This window comes from Phaethon aethereus, assembly GCF_964289735.1.
Source record: "Phaethon aethereus genome assembly, chromosome: 8".
NCBI lineage: Eukaryota > Metazoa > Chordata > Aves > Phaethontiformes > Phaethontidae > Phaethon > Phaethon aethereus.
Window position 1 is genome coordinate 19730975 of NC_138584.1, and position 23380 is coordinate 19754354.

At 39.1% G+C, this 23380-nt stretch overlaps 1 protein-coding gene across 1 annotated transcript in view; it reads right to left on the minus strand.

Annotated features, from left to right (window-relative positions):
- PRKACB (protein kinase cAMP-activated catalytic subunit beta) overlaps positions 1 to 23059 on the minus strand; it is a gene marked incomplete at both ends in the record, with an annotated part of 71211 nt that extends 48152 nt beyond the window's left edge. The window contains one exon of the mRNA XM_082002663.1: positions 23014 to 23059. Coding sequence (XP_081858789.1) covers positions 23014 to 23059 — 46 coding nt within the window. The remainder of the gene's footprint in view (positions 1 to 23013) is intronic.
- Between the last annotated feature and the right edge of the window lie 321 nt (positions 23060 to 23380).

Consider the following 23380-nt stretch of genomic DNA (forward strand, 5'->3'; position numbering starts at 1 on the left):
CATTCACTTGGATGTAGCTTCTTGAGTTCCTTCCTAGCACTCTACCAAGGCTACACAGAAAAGATTTATAAATCTAACCTAAAATCAGTTTCTCTTACTTCTTAATTACAAAAACTTAAGCTAGAAGATCAAAGCTTCATACTTTGCTGGAAAACTTGCAGCCTCATAGCCATTCATGTTGAAACACAAAGTTTCTCTTCCTTCCTTCCTTCCTCTAAGGAAAAATGGGTATGCATATACTCACATTAAGAAAAAGGAAAGGAAAGCTGATATCCTGGGTACAAATTTTTTTCTTCTTAAAGCAAGCAGCTCAAGGAATACAGACAAGAAAAGCATACTTTCAGTAAAACTCCAAACAAACCCCTAACTAGCAACCTTGATAACAAAATGCTGGCAGTCACCTAGAATAGAGATGAAAATAGCAGGGCAAACTCCTTTAAATCTTCTCCTTGTCCATGTTTCTTGGTACATATTTTAATTCTGAACATCATATATGAGCATCATTACATTAATATCTATGTTATGCAGTGTTTTTGAAAACCAGGATCCCTCCCTCCCATTTGGACAGTTTTAATTGAAATTACTTGTTTCACTCCCTTAGAGGAGTGAATCCACACCTAGAGATACAAGTATACAGACACCCGACTGGGACACAGCCACTTGAAAGACAAGAGGCCACATGCTCACATCCTATACAGTGAGGCCAAGCTCAGATGTTCTCTCTGCCTTTCGTCAAAGCATCCTTTTGCACCCTTGCTTTTGCAATCAAACAGCTCTTCGATATAATTTTGTCTCTCATATTATACATTGAAGTGTTTTTCAGTTCAGCCTGACTGCTCAACATGCCAACATTTCTAATCATACATTCCACCTGTTTTAATTTATAAGTCTGGTCTAAAAATAATTGGTAGCCTGAAATTTAATATAAAACTAAGACTAAATATGGAAACAATTTCAAATAAAATTGGCTGGTTTTTGTTTAAATTAAAAATGAGACTTATTTTAGTGTTTCATATGCTTAAATTAGCATCCTTAAGTTCAAACATTGTCGTTAAATCTATTTTTGCATCAGCCAAGAAAATGGATCACCATCAGACTTTTGACAGTAGGCAATTTAAATTGGCTGACATATTACAGCTTAAGAAAATAAGAAGTATACAGAAAAGACACATTTAGTAAGGTCTGATTTTTGTTCTAAGCCAAATAAACCCTAAAGTAGGGCTGCTTAAGAAAATATGTTGATTCAAAAGAGTAAAATAGATCTTTCAAAGATATGATAGTAATATTTACACCAGCAACCTTGAGATTAATTATTGATGCAACAGGCTGGAATAGGAAAGATAAAGGAAACTCTGCTTTCTTCTTCGCTTACAAACAATTATTGAGCTGTTAATACATAGCTTTTAATTAAAATATTTTCCTATTCTCTGCCATTAAGTGTTCACTTCAGGAAAAACTATGATACAGAAACAGGGAATATACAGTATTAGAATTCACCAGAATGTCTCTGACAGTCAAAAATAAAAAATTTCGCAACGGAATGAGACAAGGGAATAAAGGACAAAAACAAACAAACAAAAAAACAGAGGAAGGGCTAGCAGGCCAGGAATTGAGTCCTGACACAAGACTGAGTGAGGGAGCTGACACAGGACAGAGGTAAAACTGAAACAAGGAGCTAAGGAAAGACAGGATGAGGGCTCTGCATCTGAAACCACTGCTGTAAGTAGAGGCAAAACCTGAGTTTGAGTGTAAGGTATAGAGCAAGAAAAGGCATCTTCACCTGTATTTTCCCAAACAATTAGAATAGTTTTATTCTCTCATGTTAAAAAAAAAAGTCATGCGCCAACTAAAGCCTCATTAAAGAGAGAGAATCAGACAAAAAATGAGAGAGGTTGTACAACGCAAGACCCCAAAAGCGCAGACAAAATTCGTCTAGAGGAAAAGAGGTCTTCCCTATCACTGTCCGTGGAGAAGAAAAAAGCCTAGCCCCTCACTGCCCTTATTTTTCAGTCATTTAAACTTAAAGGACAACGCCCCATGTCAATATACAATTCCACCCTTAATTCTGTTTTAGACATTAATTTTAGAGGTCTAAGGCCAAAATCAACACGATTTCATCATCTCAACTCTTTTCAATTCTCAAATTGAAATGAAAACTGAATTTAGTTACTGTCAACTGTGCACAAATGAAAGACAGAACATCCACTTTTTAATATTCTTCAGTATTTTAGCAGCTTCTGACTTAGCAATAGCTGACTCAGGATATCAATACCAAACTACAGACACACTTTGGGCATACTGAGAAAAAAAGAATGCTTCAAACAGTAGCGTTTGTTAAATCCATTTTGCTATCCTCCTTAATTTGTATCTGATGTTGCTACAGATATTGAGATATTTAAGTTGTAAAACTTAGTGGCTGCAGCATCACCAACATGTTAATGTCTTCATATGAAATAAAAAAAAAAGTCTGACTTTGGAGTGCTATCTCTTCAGCTAGAGACAAGACTGCAGCATAGTGACTTCAGAAAACCCACATAGCACTACTGCTATTTGGCTCACAGGCTAAGCAATGAAAATATCCACAGTCTATTGCGGATTGTTTCATATTTCTTACTAAGGGTATTCCCTTGGATCCCAAATTCGGATGTGGTTCAGACTGCAAAGATAATTAATGTTCCTTTATCATGTTTAGTTAAACACCGGTATCATCTCTGTGGTGCTGCTTGTCATTGGTATTTTTGCCTCTGTAACTCTCAGACTGAATTACAACAAATGGCAGTTACACAGATTTACACTCAAAAGCTACATACAAAAGCTAAGATTTACACTCAAACTACAATTAGCATACAACACAAGTGCATACTTAGATGCAGCCATAGAACCAATCAGTTGAGTAACATTTCATCTGTTCTCCTTAGATTTCTCTCATTTTACAGCTGCCTTCAACCTAGAAAATACTAAAATACTTCACTGCCCTGAAGATTTCCTCTTACTCTATTCATTTTCATGACTATGATAACCTGGTGAAGTGAGATTCTGCTAGAAAAGTCCTAATATTTAACTTGAACCACATGTGATGGAGATAAAGAGTTCCTAGTTGACCATTACAAAAGAAATATTAACTTATACTTAACTTTTGAGCCACGATTCCATGATTACAGATAAGAAAGGGAAGACTGTTTGCTTTCCATTAGTCAAAATATTTTTAATAAGAAACATTTAATACATTTTGAAGATCTTGTAACATATACACAGGGAAACTACTATTATTTCTTTGGTGCTGAATATAAGTTCACAGAGAAAACATCTACAAAACAAAATACCATAATACAATTCTAAGCTCATGACTTATAGCATACATCTCATTTTCCTTTGCAATATCAGAACATTTTCAGGACTGGAATGAAGAAGATGGAGTCTCCCCAGATTGCTCATTTTGAAAAAGGATTTAGAAAATTCACCTGAGTTTTACTTATTTTAGGGTTTTTCATTAATAAACATAAAAGCCTTGAAACATGGCCAGAAAGACCAATGGATAATACACGACCCCATTAGGAGGCACTTTACCCAGAAATACATAGGAAACCTGCTCTGATAGAAGCCAAAAGTTTGCAAAGTACTTTCCCAGAGTCCATTTAGATTTAAAAATAGATAAGTAGTATTATGATACAGCAGTCACATGTGGTACATTTGATCTATTTTGAGCTAAAATTAATAAGCACTTTGAGAACGTGAAGTAAATTGATATACGAATTGCCATAAAATAAAGTATAGTTTTCTCTCTGTAACAGACTTGCCAACTTAAATGCATGACTGGCAAAAAATAAAGATACACATTATTTTAACGTTACTAAAAGTGTTACTATAAGCCTACGGTAATTATAAGAAGTCACTTTACTGTATTGCTGTATGCCTAAGTCGTCTACAAAGTTAATTGTTTAATAAATATTTGCAGTTAGTTGCCAGTTTTCAGATTAAAAGGTACTTAATAGTGCCAACTAATTTAAAAAAAAGCTGATACCTTTCCTAAAAGCTTTACTTTCCCAAACAGAAATTCAGAAATGGTTAAAAGCAATAGGGCTGTTAAGCCTGATTGCATTGCCTCTGCCTTGTTTTTCTGGAACATCGTGACTGAGAAGTAAGGATTTAGACAATCATATGACTCCCAAGTTTAACAGCCCAGATTTTCAGCGCATCAAGCCTAAGTAGGAAGGTCAACAAATAGCGTGGTTTGACCTCAAATAAGAGACAAATAATATCTACAAACAATTTTCATACTGTGATACCATAGCCTGACACATTTCTGTTGTTCTTACAAAACAGATGGGTGGGCTTTTAATGGGGTTTTTAAGACTACTTCTGAGTTTAGCAACAGAATTTCCTAATAGTTCTGGCAAGCAACGACTTATCACCAGCACCTACTCCCTTCTCACGATCCCAAGTTTTCTTTTTTAAACTTTGAGGTAATAGCTATACAAAATTATGTCTTCTGAAAATTTTTAATAAATTCCTCCAATTTGAGCATAAAACCATAGAAGCTAAAAACTTTGCCACTGAAAAAGCTACTGTATTACCGCTTAGATTTATTGTATGTTCGATAAATAATCAGAAATTCAACTGACATTGGATAAAGTGAACTAATCCACTATCAAGCTATTGTCATACTAATTATGACTATTTATGAATAAAGACAATAACTGGCTAGTAAAAGTTACTGCCTTTTTATAGGAAGACATTTACAAATCAAACTGTACAAACAAGTACTCGTCTATGAAACTTATTTCAAACAGAAAACTATGTTTAAAAAAACATTACTTATATTTTATTTTTTTGGTATTCTAAAGCATCAAAAAAGAAGTCAGAATTAGCATCATTTTAGTAACGTCAGCATGGCCCTCTTTTACACATACTTTGTACCAACAGCTACAGTCATGTATGCATATTTCCACGGACTGATACCTCCTGCAGAACAGTACTGAACTGCCCTGGCAGTCATTGAGAATTAGGTAGTGAAGGAAATGTATCTGTAGGGCTCCTTTGTGTAGGGTGGAAAGATCTACACGACTCTGAGAAGCATCAGGACATGGTGATGATGAAGGCTACTGAATGCCATCCTCGAGGAGTGGACACTACCCCTGCTCTGTGACAAGTTCCTTAAAACATACTATTTTCAGCTGCATGTACTGCTGCTTTTCTATCCCCCATGATGACCAAATGGTATTTGGGTGCCTGTTTCACAAAGAAGAAACAAGCATAACTGCCGCAGAGATCTACACAAACAGCACCTGAACACTTCAGAGGATTTCATGTATTACGTGCCCCAAGAAATAATGCCTTTATCACATCAAACAGGGCTCCCTAAATAAAGGGAAACATTTTACCTTCATCTTTCTGTGCCTTAGTTCCCTATTTGTAAAAGGGGAATAGGAAAACCTCCTCATTTAGCAGAATGTTGTAAAGTTAAATTCAACATTTGCAAAACAGTTGTATACCAAGATAATGATTTCTGGAAAAAGCTCCCAAGAAAAAGAATAATGTGCAGTAAATAAGGCAGAGAGACATGCACTGAAAATAACAAAGAAAATAGAAATAAAACTTGCTTAATGAGTACTGCCTCAAAGTCCAGTGCACAGAAAGCAGGAAGATCCTTTGGGGGTGGGGGGGAATAAGGAACATATAATCAAGCGATTTCCTCTTACAACATAGGTGCAAGGGAGCTAAAATACAGTTGCCCAGGTAATTTTAATTCTGCATTTCCGGCCTTTTAAAATTTGATTTTGCAACATTACTGTTTTTTATTTCTCATATTGATTAGAGAAGCATAGAGGTTTTTAAAAAAGAAAGCTAGAAGCCAGGTATCACCTTGTGGCATCATCTACATTAAGAGGTGGTTCATCAGCAGACCCTCCCACAAACCCCTGCTGTATCAGCTATAAAAGTGTCTCTCAGAAAAGTCTTCAAACAGAAGAATGGCAAATTTTGAAAATACTGGGTTCTTTTCATATTTCTGATGATAAACACTTCTGTTGATTTCTTTGCCTTCTTTTCAGATTTCTTCCTAATCCTTACATTTACTTTACCTGCACCATGGTTCTGAATGATGCTCAATACATCTACAGTCACAGAATCGTAGATTCCCTAACTCATGGCAACCACAGGAACGAAATAAAGCTGTAACATAGCAGCCCAAGAGCTTTGTAATGTCAAAATAAGATGTTTAAGATTTCAAGGCTACTTGAGCATTTCAATGGAGAAAGTTGGTCCAATACTGCATTGAAGAATTATTTTTCGTTCCATGAAGCTATTACTACAGTAAGCACACAAGTGGAAATTATGGTTTCATCTTATTCTCTATCCATTGTATTGCTAAACTTTGGTAATATATCAAATCACATACAAAAAAACAGTCTGAAATTATTTGTGTGTTATTGTATAAATTTGAACCTAAAGAAAAACATAATGAAGACATAAAACTAATCTGGCCAAAACAGACCTAGATAGAAAGACAGCTTGAAAAAAAGGTTCATCAACAAAAGAGGGGAGGGGGTATGCTAATTACATCTGAAAAGTTCAATTAGAATTGTAAGAAAAATACATAGGAATAAGAGAAACATGTTCAATTCTTTAATAAATACCTCCTCCCTCCCCCCCATGATACTGATTTTAATTTGCCCATGCAAGGAATCCTCTGACTGTTATCAGAGCTCTATGATCATAAAAGTTCATTTTTAAGCTGACTCTCTACTTCACAGACAATAGAGGTCTGACAGAACTGGAAGACTCATACCAGAATTTTTTTATAGCTTTTACGTTTATGTAAGAATTGCAAACTTCCTTAGCAGCAAGAAAGCATCAGTTTTGCAAAATAAACTGAGACACTGTATATCTGGTGGTACGCGATTACAAACACTGAGCAGCAGACATGAATCTGAAAAGTCCATAATAATGCTTCTTTAGCCATGCTCAGCCAAAAAATACCTTCCTACGTTTTTCACAGGCCGCGTTCCACTGTTTGCTCAACTGTATCTAAGGCTTTCTTGCTGTGTGTTTGATTCCCCTCTCAGAAGTACACATACACGCATCTTTACCAAATGATATCCATGTATGCTCCTCGAGTGCTAAAGCTCTCCTTCCTGAAATATTTCACCAGTGTGCTGCCTGTTTTTTTTTTTTCTGAAAACATTAATTTGATTGGTTTGAGTTTTGGTGGATTTTTTTTGTTTATTTACCAAGAACAGGAAAGCTGCATTTCCATCCTTCACTTTCACTAAAAATTCATCCAATCCATAACACCACAAATGCGGTAGCAAGAAGGGGCAGCGAAAGAAATGTATCTCCAAAGGGTTTGAATAATCCTATTCTTATCAGGCAAAGTAAGATACTGAAAACCACACTGAAATAATGTAATCTTTAGTCAAAGCAAAACAAATTTTAACTAATATCTAGTAGTTAAAAATACTAAAATGCGCGGTTTTTAATCTGAAATAGACACCAGTGTTTACTATTTTAAAAAAATCCCTATTATACTGAAATACGAGGTAAAAACACCTTGAAATACAGAGTTAAAAAGTACCCTATGACACCTTGTTTCAACAACATGTGTATGTCCTTTCTTTAAAAGTTAAATGTCTTCCTGATGACTTGAGTAGGTGCAGGATTTGAGGGGTTGAGTTCAGTAAAAATGACAATCTTGGCAACCTGTGGTAGTTTCTACACAGACTTTAGAAGACAAAACAGAGAGAGACACATGGTGTATGAACATGTGTTGTCAGGAAAGATAGATCCCAAATTCAGCATATTTTCTTTTAGTAAGAGCACTAACAGTGCTTGTGATTAAAATCACTTAGTGGAAAGAACTTAAGAGAAAATACTTTTCAATAAAGAAGATATTAATATTTTTGATGTTGTTACATGCACTAAAATAGAAACACTGAATTAGACAAACTGTCTTGATACTCATAAAATAATTTGTCCTAGGCTAGACTCTCTTTGTTAACAAATCGCATAATGAAAATCTTATACTGATATTGTCTGAGAGACTGCCAGATTATCTGGTTTCATTGCACAAAGCTTTTCAGTTTCTTAAAGCGAAAATGACTTCTTCAAAATGCTTTTGTTAAGCAGCTAAAAATATTCCTTGAGGTAAGTAAAAATTAATTGTACCATACTAGTATGAACAAGTGCCAACGGAAGAAAAGCTGATCCCTTTAATATCCCATTAATTAAATAATTTTAAAATATTCAACTTTGAACATAAATGTCCAATTTTTTTCTACACTTACCCAGACACCCAAATTACAAAATATAACTACCTCACCACCGCCACTAGACTGCCAATGATTTATGGCCTATTTACAGGGAGGTTACACATATAGCATTATCTTCTGATCAAAATTACTGCTGTTTGGAATAGTAGTATCATCTATACATTCTGAGACACAAATTAAAAAAAAGTCTGCAAGAGTATAAATATTTCAAATACACTTTATTTCTTTTTATATAAAACAAATATACCTGATTAGAAAAAACTGAAAAAACCTTCCCTTGAAACAGTTTTATTTTGGTCACTTTGGCACAAACGATGACTTTAAGATGTGAATGGAAAAATAACTGGTCACCATCCACTCTTTTGTGCATTTACTTGAAAAAAGGCTAACTGATCGCCAGTTGCCTGTAGTATCTCACATAACTCTACAGAATATTAATGTATATTTTAGAATACATGAATGCTTCAAGCTGCAGCTTGCTATATTAACTATAATTTCTTCCCGTTTTATTAACTTCAGCTCAAACAGATCATTCACCAGTAACTTGTCAAAATACAATAAAATGTTTACAAACAGTGATCTTACCTACAGCATAATTATATTTGTTGTAATGAAACTGTTATCCTTCTCCTCACTTTAACCTGAAAAATCATAAAGTGGTGGGAGGGGAAATTTCCTCTTCCCCTTGTTCAGAGATTTTCCTTCAGTTATTAAGTGAATTCCATCTATACATACAGTATATGCATGCTTCGGTATAAAGAAGCTATAAATACTAGGCTACTGTTACGATTACATTTTTGCTTTCTTAAAGTGCAATAACTTGAAGGACCAGATTTATATCTGCTTGTAGGTCATCTTGCAAAACTATTCTAATTTTGCTATCCCTTCTTAAATACTATCACCACTGAAGGAGTACTTGAGACTAACGATTAGCTGGAAGTACTTTTTGAACACCAACATCCCATTTTAAGCACAGTATTTTGGTACTTCACATGGCAGTCCTCCGAGTTTAGTTCTAAATTATCCAACGCTGTGACAATTAAGCTGTGTTTAGACCACAAAACCACACCAGTAAGAACAGACATCTATAAAAATGAAGTATTGTTTTCGTTTGTGGTTCCAGATTGTCTAGGTTAACGGTTGGACTCAATGATCTTAAGGGTCTTTTCCAACCTAAATGATTTTATGACACAGCAAAGTTGGTGCTGCTGCAGCAAAGCGATTAGGATTCTGATAACCCTCCTCCCAACAGTCAAAGAAACAGGAACCTCCCGAACAGTAACAGATGTCAGCAGCATCTGCAATTCAGTCTTTCATGACAGAACATGCTCTGCTGTATGACAAAAGACCAGAAAAAAATTTAAGGCTACCTTTTATTCAATAGTTCTTGATGTAACCACAAAGAGGGAGATTTACTGTTCCATCATACTTTTGGAGCGCGAGTAAAAGTCCAATGGCTTCTGGTCAGTGAGGAAGCAAGAGTCACAAAGAAGAGTAACATTAAGAGATTGTGTAACAAAGGATGATCAGACCTTTTTTTCTACCACATCAAGAAGTTAATGCTCCTTATTAGCAATAACAAAAAATTTGGCTTCTATGTGTGTCAACAGTTTGTTTTTTTGGTTTTATGCAACTGCAGCATACATTTTCCCCAAACTCACTAAATGTCTCTTTTTTTCATGATTAAATGTACATTCCACGAGAAATCAAGGCTGCTTTTCATATAACTCTTGCCCTCTTCAAGCTATCCAACCACCACCACGCTGCTTGAAAGAAATCCAAATTCTCACCACTGCTCTATTTCTCACAAATGTACCTGATCTCTATTCTCTCCTCCCCAACTTGTCACCTTCTATAAACCTCTCTCAAGTGCTGCACAAGTAACAAACAATCTCAAGTTCAACAGACTTGCTTTGCTACTCAGCTTCTCCATAACACCTTCGAAAGGACTGCACGTGAAAAGCTTGCATTTATATGCTTTCCATACAAAACTACTGTTTTCCAGTCACTGTGTTTTGGGCTAGTCCTCTTAACTACAAGACTGGCAGCAGAACAAGTAAGTTTGTATGCATTAGTGAAAATGAATGAGTCAATTTAGTTGGAGAAAATTACAATGTTCTGAATAGAGCTGTGGAAAACCAGCCAAATACTATTTTCTGTTTGGGATTATTTTCACACAAAGGCAGAACTACCACAAGTTATCTTTTCAAAGAAAGGGCAGTAAGGCTACAAACTTTATTTTCACTTTAATAAAAAATACATCCTGCAGAAAACCAGTATCTTCACCATTAAGTGGAAAATTCAGTTCAACTGCAGAAAAGGTAAATACAAGAGATGCCTTCATTTTTTCTTGTCGAAGATCATACTAAAATTTGCAGTGCTTATACTTCAGACCTTACTGTATCATCTAGGTTAGCTTCAATATCCAGTTCTTGCACATCTCTCGTTATGCTACAGCACAGATCTGCATGTCTCCCTTCTTCCTCCTGTTACTCCCTACTCACATGCTGTATCTAAAATGAGTATGTATGTATTAGTCATCTTCCAGTTTTATTTGGCCTAACAAATACTTGACTACATTCTGGAGTAATTAAAAATATAAAGAGGAAGGCTGGTGATCCCTTTGATAACTTTGTCAAAATAAATTTTGCTCTGGTGACCATGAGGGCAAGCACATTTAACAGAACTAAAATGTTATAAATACTATTTCAGTATCAGTCATAAGCAAAAATGGGACTTTTGCTGATAGTATTTGAGAATGGCATGTTGATGATTACGGAAGTCAGACAGCAGCATCTCTGGTTGAAGGGAAGGCTCCAAGGAACCCCTCAAATTAACAACCATCTCAGGTTAACATATCTAAAAGCTTAGATCAACATTGTGCAATGCTAGCATTTTCTCTTTCCCTTCACTTAGTACCTTTTCTTCAGAGGCAAAATCTACTCACAACAACGTTTCACCTTTTTCTCCACATCCCTCCTTTGTATTAGTCCAACACAAGGTGGGCCATATTTTAAGAGAGGTCCATGAAATTAATTGGCTAAAACAGCCAGAGCTGGGTGGGAGCAAGGGCTTTAACCATTTCAGTGACACTTCAGCTGTATCAGCACAGGAGCAGCAGCAAATTGTAGCTGTGAGCAGAGCAGCAGGGGTGATCAGGGCAGCAATTTTTCAATTCAGCTTTGCTGCCAAAGAAAATTGGTCATGTAACTACTCTGTAAGCAAGCTAGCTGAAGAAAGTTTCATAATTATAGCCTCATAACCTCAAGCTGGAGACAATACAACCATGTTTTGCTTTGAGTTGTTGGTTTGGTTTTCTTTTTCCAAGAACCATCATACTAGCAAAAATCAGGTTCTACTCTGAAAACACAGCTCTTGCCAGCAGAAACTATAAAATTGCTCCAAAAACAGATCCTGAAAAACCATTCCAAGTAATACCAACAAGTAATTGTGGCTCTAACTGATTTAGAAATTCAACTACATCATCATACAACACTGTCTGACAGTTGAAAAGCACAACTGTTATTTGGCCAAATTATGTTCTATATTACTTAGCAAATGCTTTTCTTTAATAAATGGCATAGTTTCAAGCATCTCAAAAAAAGAACAAACTAAACAAAACTCAAAACTCACTACCATCAAAAAAACCCTAAAACCATAAAGCTTCTAAAGAGACACGATCCCTTAAAAAAAAAAAAACCAACCTGTTTGAAGGTATACAAGTAGCATCTACAATTATCATGGTAAGAAGATCAGATAAAAAGTACTCCTTCTGTACAGAAAACAATGGACTTCAGTGCAACGTAAAGCTGTCTCACATCAGACTACAGGAAAACACAGGCGAGGACTGCTAGGAACATAGTTAAGTGCACAAAGAAGATGAGGACTGTAGGTAAATAAAGGACTCGCCATAACAGGTATCAAAGGAAAATGCTAAAGATGGCTGACACTGTGTAACATGCCAAGTATAGCTGGCATCTGTGGCAGAACCAAAACATGGAATGTGGCTTTGGGTATCTGGCATCAAGCTCGTCACCAAGGTTGCGATGCCACCTCTACAGCGATGGTGTAACTCCTGGTTACAAGATCAAGGGAACTGTAACACCAGCAGAAGATTGTTGTCCCTGTGATACACATATGCTTCCCCACACTGTACTTCAGTAGGCTTCACAACACCCGCTTCATCTTCACACCTCATCTTGGAAAAGTCCACTACACACTCACACTTCACTTCCTCACCTTTTGCCCTGCCCAGACAGCAGGAGACAGGATCTCTTATGACCAGAAGAGGCAAGATGCCAGGTGGACTGGCTTGTACTCTGGGCTAAACCCAGAGCCCAGCCAGGACAAATAGTTTAAAGAAATGGGCACATCCATACAGCTGTTCAAGGGGTCCCAAGATTTTATCTCCCTCTGGGATAAGGTGGAACACACAGGTGTGCCACAGCCCAAGTGGGACAAGCGGCAAGCCCTCCTCCAGCTTCTCCAAACCCTCTTATTAAGATGCTCTTTGCTCACCTTTATATTTATATACTTCCCCTCTAAGGCTTTACGGGATGCAGGATCTCTTCATCAACTCCACTGGTTCTAACCAAGCTGTATCTAGGAGGAAGAAGCTTGACAGGATGACCCTGACACCTGTGGCATCTACTTCCACCTCCTCAAGCAGAGCATCTCTGGCCAGTGTTCATCAGCTCCCTCTTCTGGGATGGGAGAACATGGACAAGATCCAGACCATACTCTGCTTAGCACTCCCTTTGGCTCCCTATTTTTACATTTCTTGACCCACACTGCTCCTTTTACCAGCTGTTGCCTGGTTTCTCTCCATTCTCTTTTTCTGTAGTTCCTCATTCTCAAGGAGGGCTCTAATGTTCTATTAGGAATAAATAGTTATCTGTCCCTAAGGAAAAAGCCAACAGAAACAGTGACTCAAAGTGGCTGCTTAAGAAAGGCAAGAACAGGGCAAGCATAGGACACTTCCCACTTGCCATGCCACACACAATTTTACAGCTCATATCCTCTATCTAGATAGATGTCACTTACACAGTAACTCTTCATGTGGAAATCATTCAGTACTTTTTGCCAGCCTTGCCAACCTTTTCCCGAGTGTTCACCTTAGATGCAACATGTTTGGTAAGTTTGTTACCTATATGGTAACAAATGTTACTCAGCAATGAAAACAGGAGGGGCAAAAAAACACAACTGTGGACACACTCATTTAAAGTTCAAGAATGTTCTACCTTGCAGTTCAACATTAAAAACCCTAAGTTAACATGCAAATGAAATAAATTCTGAATTTGAATACTAAATGAGCAGTTGGATAATGATGTAGGTAGACTTGAAAAAGCAATCTTTTGGCAGAAAGCGTGTCATAACAATAGACAAAATTTACATAGAAATTGTCTTGTTCTTTGGTATTAGAGCAATCTGTGTGAAAAACAAGCTAATTTTGGTTTTCTGTCAGCCTTGCATCTGATCATTAGTCTTCAAGAAATTCAAAGAAGAAGAAAAAAAAAAAAATCTGCTAATTTGCAAAAGAACCATCAGACACCGTAGGAACCGTAACAAAGCACTACACACCCTGAACCTCCCAGGCGATTCCACATCTCAAGAAGCTGCTGTAGACTTACACTAATTGCAGAACTTATTTGTTTTGCAATTTGGTATTCATATAGGCCATTACATTAAGCTAAAAGATTTAGCACCTTATTTCTCACTGAAGTTCAGTTCACATAAGCAAGTACCACTAAAACTTAGATTTTTATTTAAGCCAATGGAGAGAAACCAGCTTGACCAGAGGATGCACTGTTGCAGTCTACTGCTTTAGGATGTTGAACACATAATTCCCAAAGCAGAGTACTAGTGCTGGGACCTGCAGTGCATGCAGAGTCCTGGATTTCAAGGAGATCACCCCCTTCTCATTGGACAAGTTTTCACAAGGACCAACTGTATGACTGAAGCATTGAATTTTTTTGAAAGTGCCCAATATAAAATGTTTTTATTGACTTGTCGAGCACTATATCTCCTTTCATCATCATGACACTTGTTAGAAGGAAATACTATGATCTTTCAAATTGGTTTGGCATGATTTTAGCTATGCAATGCTTCCCCTCCCCCCCCTTTTCACCACCTACCCTGTTTTTCAATGAGAAACCCTGATTAAAACCTCCAGGCTCCACATTAATCTATGCATCAGTTAATAAAATGCTTGAATACAGGTAATTTGCATCAAAAATTTCATCTTAATAATAGACTTTGGTGCAGTTAAGTCCCATTTTCCCCTGTGCAAAGTAAGGCTAGATTATCATATGCTTAACAATTAGAATTTAAATATACAATAAACCTAGTACTGTTACCTGCTACAAGACAAACAAAGAATTTCAAACTGCCTAATATCATAGTAATCAAAACTAACCTTAATTACTATTACAATACACTTGTTGATGTATCTGAGCACATACACCCTTGATTATGTCACTTCATGAGAGGGAAGAGCAAACGGATTCTGGGCACAGGCAAAATAACAATCCTTTTGATCTTTAAAGTTCCATCGTGGTGCCAGAAACGCAGTTTCCTTTGTTTTAATCTCTTGAACCACGCTGCAGCTGTGGAAGTCTGTGGGTTTACAGACAAGCACTAACAGCAAGTGCAGTAGGTTAACACGTACATTCAAGCAGCTTAACTTGAACGAAACAAAATAACCAAAAGTTCCTGATGTCCTCCATTTAAACATTACAGTATTTTAACAAAAGGATAAAAACAAGAGGCAAAAGGATAACAAAACTGACACTTACCTTTACAAACCACACAGCAGATTCATCTAACAATGTGTTGAAGGAGGATTTTCTATGCCTCTTGTTTTAACATCATAGGTAAAAGACTAACACTGAAATTGTAAGATATATCACACAGATTCCACTTCTCAGAAGAAACAGTCAGTGCAAGGTAGAACAGTAATTCTTTGCCCTCCCTATGGAGAGAACTTGGCTCAAAATGCTCATCAGGCTTTCTCTGGTGGAGAACAGCTATGTCATGGAAAAGATTTTTGCTTTCTCAGAGTCTGGAGGTCCATTTATCTCTAACATGCAGAGTGTATTTATATACCTCTGATTTTCTGAAACTTGTTTTAAAACCCTCAAAACTATGGCTCAAAATAGATAGATGATTTCCCAATATAAAGCAGCACTGAAACTGCTTGTTTAGTCTGAAGTCATAAAAATGGTGGCTTTTTAAAAAAACAAAACAAACCACAAAACAATAAGGTGTTTCCACACCTTTGGTTCCACATCTTAACATGGTAAATGTTAAGCAACCCACACAGTTAGTCTAACCCTTACTACATGTGTATCTAGGATATATACCAGAACTCACTATATTGCGAGCTAGCAAGCCCTCTATGATTACAGATGAACACCTCTGGGCAGCAAATAGCAGAAAATAGTTTAATGAATTAAGTACAAATTTTGGTACATTTCTTAGTTCAAATATCAAATTGGTGAAAAGCAAACTGAAACTAAATACAAAATGAAAAAAATAAGCAACAAACTCTTCTAAAATAATCTTGTCTTAAAGATCTATATGGTAAGTGTGGAGACGCAAAGAAGCGCTATTTTGCTATATTTTTGTCTATCTTCATATAACTTTAAAAGCTGGAAAAAGTCCAACTGCTAGGTGCTAACATCTCTCACTAAAAACTTCAAGCGTTGAAGTAATTTGTTATATGAACAAAGGCAGACAGGAAAGGGGTAGTTTGGAGTAATCATTCTTCCAAAAAGTTAGCAGGGTGAGCGCTTAGGAAACTGTTGAGTTAATCTAAAAGCACAATGCTAAGAAGAGAGACTCCTTTTTCTTGCCACTTCACCATTTCATTACTGACAGTGCTTTCATCACTTTCTTTACGTCTGTCTTGCCATTTGACACCTCAGTGAATTGATTTGGCATGCAAAATAATTATAGATAGCCCAAAGGGCTACAAACCACATGTAAAACAGCTTACCAATGGATTGGAAAAACACTACAACTGTGACTCATGAAGGGTCTAGGAATAAAAACTTATTTTTCAACAGTACAAGCCACCAGATGGACTCAGCTGTTTTGTGAAACCTTATTCTTAGTGGATGTTATTCTGCTGTGACATGGAAGAAACAGCAAGCAGGATGCCAAAGGGACAGGCTCAACCTAGCACTGAAGAGACTGTCATCTACCAGTGCTGATCCCCAACACCACAGGCAAGGCTACCCCAGCATCTTCCTTTTAGCTCCCTGCATAGCAACATCTACAAATTGCTTTATCCCAATTCTCCTGCTACACAGACTACTAGTCTCACTTTCACCTTGTATTTCCCATCTGTCTGTACTTGCCTTATTATCCAAAACAGAACATGTGGGTTTCAGAGAGTAGGCTGTTTTGTGTTTGTACAAACAAAGTGGGGTCCTTATTCACAACTAGCCTTCCTGAAGACTAGGATAATACAAATAAATAAAATTACACAGAGGAATGTGTGTAATCCTTTCCCAACCATAGCAGGGGGTGGGGAGAAGAAGAAGAAAAAAAAAAGGGCAATTTTATCTTCTAGTTTTGCAACTCCTAGGACAGCACACTTCTCGCTTCACTTACCTCCTCACAGCTCCACTGCTACTTTGTGCTCTCCCATAGCCCAGGAAGCATTTCTACCTCACAGCACAGAAACTGTGTATGGTAGGTAAAGACTTGCAGTACAGCCTGAGACCACAGCACCACAGCTCTCCTTTCATCAACAGCAGTAGGTCAGGCAGCCCCTATTTTGTGCCTGCTATCCAGTCTCACCTCTGTGCCATATCCCACCTGCACTGGTACAACTGTTAGCATAGCTGCAGTGAACTGGATCAGGAAGCTGATCCGGGTTAACTAAAGTCCCTTCTGCTTTCCCTTTTCTGCAGGGTTATTTTTAACCTAGATCAATCTCAAATTCAGTTCACCTTGTTGTCTCATAAATAGTTGCTCCAGCACGCTTGAGGGCACAGAGGCAGGAAAAAAGTGGCAGGGGACAGAAAAGCAGAACTGCAACTCCATGAAATGCTTATTAAATAACACCTTGCACCTGTAACAAAAGCAAAGCTTGAGAGCAGCACTGCAGGGCAGACTCTTTGACAAGTTCTAGCCCTAGGTTTCACAAGTTTGTAAGAAAAAACTCCACCGACTCAAGGTTCCTAACACTGAAAACTCTGCAAGCTTAAATGACCGGAAGCACTGATTAAAAAATACCTCTACTTGCATCTGATCCAGAACTCACCTGCTGTGTAGCTGAGACAATATCCTTTATTAAACTAACTGCTGTAGTTGAAAACACAACAACAAAAAGCTTCTGGGCAAACAAGCCCGTCATGACGTCTACAGTAAGGATGCAGGCAAAACACGTAAAATCTGACAGCCATCCAAAGGCCTTTCCACAGCTCTGTCCAAAGGAGAGATGTGTCAGTAACGGAAGAACTTAACTAACTGGAGAAGACTCCCCGACAGCCTCTCATGTGGCAGGGAGCACACCCTCCACTCGGGCAGGGCAGCCCACAACACCATAACTTGCAGTGTTGTGTTCTTACAGTTTTTCCACTCCTCTGTCCACATTCTGCTCCCTATACCAATGAGACCGTGAATTTTCGCAGCACAGACACAGCCTTAATTACACTAACAAACAACGTGACTGTTGACAAAAGTATAAGAAATCTGAGTATTTTTCATGATACATTCCTACAGATGTGGATATATGGGTAAATGAACAAACACTAAAGTAACCCAGCAACAAGTGAACATCAAGTAATTTAAAATATTCTGTGTTTAAAGCAGTCTAAGCCTGTAATAAAGGCCTAACTATAACAGCTAAATATATAAACTACTTTATCACCTGGGGGTCCTTCTGACCTTTTGTTATGCTGTGTTATCATGTATTGAATTATAGCCTCACTCTTTGCTAGTCCAAGCTGTGAATAAGCATTTTGTTTTTAATTAAAATAGAATTTTCAGATGGTACCTCTTTTCAGATGGAGCATACTGGTAGTCTTAAATTGGTGGTTATAGCAAAGGAATTTTTAGATACTTCTTCAGCAAGCAATTATAACTATTTCTGATTTTCAGATGATGGAGTTACATATGGCTGAAACCCTAATAGATCAATAGTGAGACAATACAAGCTGAAAAATATAAGGAAAGAAGCTTTAAATACATTGTTTAGAGATGTTATCCATACAGTCCCTTCCAGCATCACTGGAAAATACATTGTTAATTACTCTTTATACAATACATACCATAGCTGATGTTCTAAAATGTGTAAACAAGGCTCCAAAAGCTATCCATTTCAAAATCAGAGAGCATAAACACAATGAGCAAAAGAAAAAGAGACAACAGCTGATGAACAAAACTACACTCCCATCAAAACCACTGAAACAAGGGTCTCTGGAAAAGTGACAGGGGATCAGCAAGCCTGGAATAGTAATGGACACAGAGCTTTTCACCTCTACTTCACCAATTTTAATTTAATAAAGATCAGCAGTGACAGAGCTTTGCCTCATCCAGTCCTTACAAGAAACAAACTTCTGGTCTCTCTGGGTCCCCAATGAGAAATACAGCAGAATGACCCAGCGCTGACTGCACAAGAAAATAAGGAAAAAAAAGTTTAATTTCTAAGAAATGCCCCGAGGAGGTGAAAATCTACTGGCAAAGGAAAATTAAGAAGGCTGCATCTTCCTGTCAAGCACATTTCAAAGGAGCACTACTTACAGAATAATTATAAGAGTTAAAAAGAGAAGAATTAACTATAATAGGAATTCTGGCAGATACTGTAGTGGGAACACTTTGAGGAGGAGGAGGAGTGAATGAACATAAAACTCACATGCAGAACACACATCACACACGCTGTACTTGGCTATTTAAAGACCACAGAAGTCAAAGTTAGTAAAGTCATGTTAGATTAATAAATTCCTCATCCACTGGAAGCTAGAGATCTGGCTACCAGGTAAGAAAATGTGTACAGAATTGTTCTGAAAATCATGTATAGTTTAGTTTTAAACATATATTTTAAGAGCAATTTACTACCACATATTGCTGTAGAAAAATAAGCAAAGACCATTTGAACCCCAGCTAATGCAACTCAGAAGCCAAACCCGTGTGGTTTCAAGACCTATTGAAAGAAGAGAGTGTACACAAATCTTCCGGTCACTGAAGAGTGTATATTCTAATCACCTGGTCTCTAATCCAGTTCGGCAATTAAAAAAAAAAGAAACAGACAATATACAGCTAAGTATTCTTGAATCCAGGAAACAAACAAACAAAAATCCAAACAAAACACTAAGAAAGATTACTATTATTTTCTAAACAAATTTTTTGCTACCATGTATGACGTTACCGTGCATATCTAAAGGGGTAAATAATTCAGAGCTATATGTAGTCACTACTTCAAAAATCTGTATTATCAAGTTATCAGAAGAAAAAGCTGTAAAACTTTCTACAAACTTTACAATTTGCAGGGCTGACAGTCATTCCTGTTTAGAAAATAGTCCTAGTAAAGTTAAAACATTCCTGCTTCATATAGAATCAATAATGATCTTAAAAGTATCAGATCCACTCACTGTATTTAAAGAATACTATGTGACCTTTTTTAAACTCAGAGATGTGTTGTAGTTATGTTTCTTTTATGTTGTGTGGTACTTTAACAAATGATTCCAAGATAATGAATATTAATGAAGCTAACATCTTCCTACACTGATTGCAACAAGTTAAGGTAGAATCCCTGTGCTCCTCCCCCTTTTTTTAAAATGTAATTTAACACATGTTGACATTTTTAACTCATAGGTTGCAAAAGAAGTTCTCAACTACTGTAAATTGAGTAGATGAAATAAAACCCCAAACAACAAAGTGAATAATTAAATGAATACTAGTGTGAGGGAACAAACTTAGAGAAACTTTTAAGACAACTGACATTTATGCCTCTTCAGATTTCAAATTAAAAACACTTATATTATTGTTCTAAAAGTCCCTCAGAATTCATAGGCTGCTGTGCCCTGTGGAAAACTGTGAACCCACTTAAAGCAGGTATGGAGTTTAAAACGGGTACAGAATCCTTAAGCTTCTCTTTAGTAAAGGACCATTTTCAATTTTGGTCCTCCAAATCAAAATCCACTGTATGTCAGAAGAACCTGGAACAGAAGGACATAGAAAGAAAACCGTAACGGCCTATCCTGCAGCTTTCCATCTTCTGTATATCCACATACATATATTGCCCTCCCAGCTATGCAAGCCTAATTCACTTTTTTGGTAGGTAAGAAACTTAACCAGCATTCAGATTTCATTCACCTGCAACTTCTGCCTAGAAGTACTCTGAACACTTGCTCCATTCTACTACGGGTGTTCACATACAACTGGCTTTATCCCTCTTGACAGCCCGAGTGAAGTAACCAGTACTGAACATATTTGAATATACATGGAAAGCTAAAATAAACAAGAATGTAAGGGCCATGGTTAGGTGAAGAGCATTTACTGTGCTGACCACAGAGAGTGAAAGAGGTCTCAAATTACACTTCATGAACTAGTAAGTACAGTTATCAGTGGAAGCTGCGTTACCCTTCATTGTTCTTTCAGGGACCTTAGCATGCCCTTGATCCACACAATACCATATATTCCACGCGTGGATCAAGGGCATGACATCGCTTTTACAAGTAAAACCTGTATATTTTTCTGTTACCACTTCAAACAACTTCATTTTCAGTGTCCTGAAGTTTGGAATATGTGCTACTATGGACACTTAACACACAAAACAGGAAAACTGGCTCAACAATGCAAATATGCACCAGAAATATTAAAGCTCCATCACATTTTATGTTTCTTTAGTTTTTAGTTACCCTGTATGGTATAAATAGATTACACATCAACTTTCACTGCCAATAAACCAAATGCTGCTTCTAATAATTTATTATGTGTGTAGTATTCATATAGTATTGATCCTCCATAGTAAGCGAATCCTGGCCTTTCCCAGCGGTATGTCAATGATGATCAATTTCTTCTCCTAGTTACAGAAGTTGTATCATTACAGAGCTTTTTTGCTGCTAAATATACTGCGTAATTGAACATCTGAGCTTGACATCTCCAGCAGCATTTAATTTTTAAACTCTAACAAAGGGAGAGCGAAGAGTTCTGAAGCAAACACCTTCTGCAACTTAAAAATCACTGTATTTGGTAACAGAAGAATTAATGAAAATGGAAGTAAACACTGTGTGGTGTAGTGTTATTTAACTGCACAGACTAATAGCCAGACAGCTACTATAAAGTACAAAAATGCAGTGTTTTGTCAGCTGAAGTACTTCAACCAACCCACCCTCTCTCTCTCTTCACACATATCTTTATAGGTGGGCTAAAATACTCCCTATCAAAACTTAATGCACTCAGTTAAATAAAACTACTAAACAATAATGGTTAAATACTCATGAAACATTTGGATTGTGAAATCTGTAGTAATAATAATTATAATAATAATAATGATGATGAGATACGAGGTACGAACTGAAAAGCAAAACCACACAGCAGAACTGGGTAGGTCGCGCCGAGCCCCTGGCCCCACAGCTGGAGGCACCCAAGCAGATCCCCAGGAAGCCAGAGGAATGCTGTGTGGGCAGGCACCGGCCTATGCAAATCGGGTTACCAGGTTCTACCCCAGACCTCAATAGTAAACGCACAAAAAGTAAACAAAGGGGGGGGGGAGAGAAACCAACAAAAAGTAACTTCGATGTTTAAACTCCTTCCCATTTTAATAACGCCCACAGAATTTCCAGTAACAAAGGGTGTTGTTGTAGGAACACTGAGCTTGCACAACTGGCCACTCTCTACATCTTGTCTTTGCTCTTATCCATCACAAACATACCCGAAGTTTTCCACTAGAAGCAAAGGAAGTTAACTTACTAAAAATGAAGTCTGGGTGGTTCCCCCCCCAACAACTGAAACGGCTTTATATTATTTAAAGATTATCCTGAAATACTTTGGAAATAAAAACAATAGCAAAAACCACCCCGCGATGGCAAGTGCAGATCAACGCTTTTGTCTTCCATCTTGCCCAGGGAGCAGGAGAGCAACGTTCGCACCCAGCGCTCTCCCGGAGGTAAACATGCCGCGGGGCTGGGGCTGCGCGGGGCCGTGGGCAGGGCCGGCCGGGCTTCGCCGTTTCTGACCCACATTCCCCGCAGCAGGGTGAAAGCCCTCCCGCCGCAGAGGGAGCGGAGCGCGGCGGACGGGCGGCCTCCCCCGCCGGCAAGGGTGTGTTCAGGGGTGGGGAAAACGAGCTGGCCGGGGCGAGGATGGAGGCTGGCGGCGGCGCTGACACCTGCCCGCCGCCACCCCGGCCCCGCCAGCAGCTCCTCCTTCGCCGGGGACGGACACCTGCTGCGGGACAGCCGGGACGCGCGGCCCAGTGGCGGCCTCGGCCCAGCGGCCGCGGGCGGATTTATCTCGCCTACTTCCCGAGACGCTAAGCCCCGCGGCGGGCGGCTCGGCGGCAGGCTGGGGCCGGGCCGGGCTCCCCGCGGCGCCGAGCAAGGCCGCGCCGAGCCGGGGGCCGGCGGGCGGCCGGGCCTGCGCGGGGCGGGGGGCTCGGCGCCTCAGCCGCTAGGCCGCAGGGCCTGCGACGGCGGCGGCGCGGGGCGGGTGCGGCGGGCCCGGCCCGCCGGCCCCTCCTCGGGGAGCGGAGCCAGCCGCCGAGCAGGGGCGGCGGTGGATCCCCCTCACTCACCGCTCTCGATCTCGTTGCCCTTCTTGGCGGTGGCTGCGTTCCCCATGGCCGGGCCGGGGGGCGGGAAGGATGCCGGGCGGCTGCGGCGGGCGGGGGCAGGGCTCGGCTAGCGGGGCGGCGCGGCCCGCGGGCGCGGCGGCGGCGGCTGGTTCCCCTCGCCCCGCGCTGGGTCTCTGTGTCTCCGGCCGCCGCGGAGGAGGAGGCGAGCGCTCTGCCCCCCTCCCCCACACCCGACACACGGCGGAAATGACGGCCGGGGCGGCGCCTCCTCCCCGCTACGCCGCCCGCCGGGGGCGCGCGGGGCGCGGGACGGCGCTGTCCACGGCCCCGGCCGCCGCCTCAGGCGGGGGGCGCTGCCCCGGCCGCC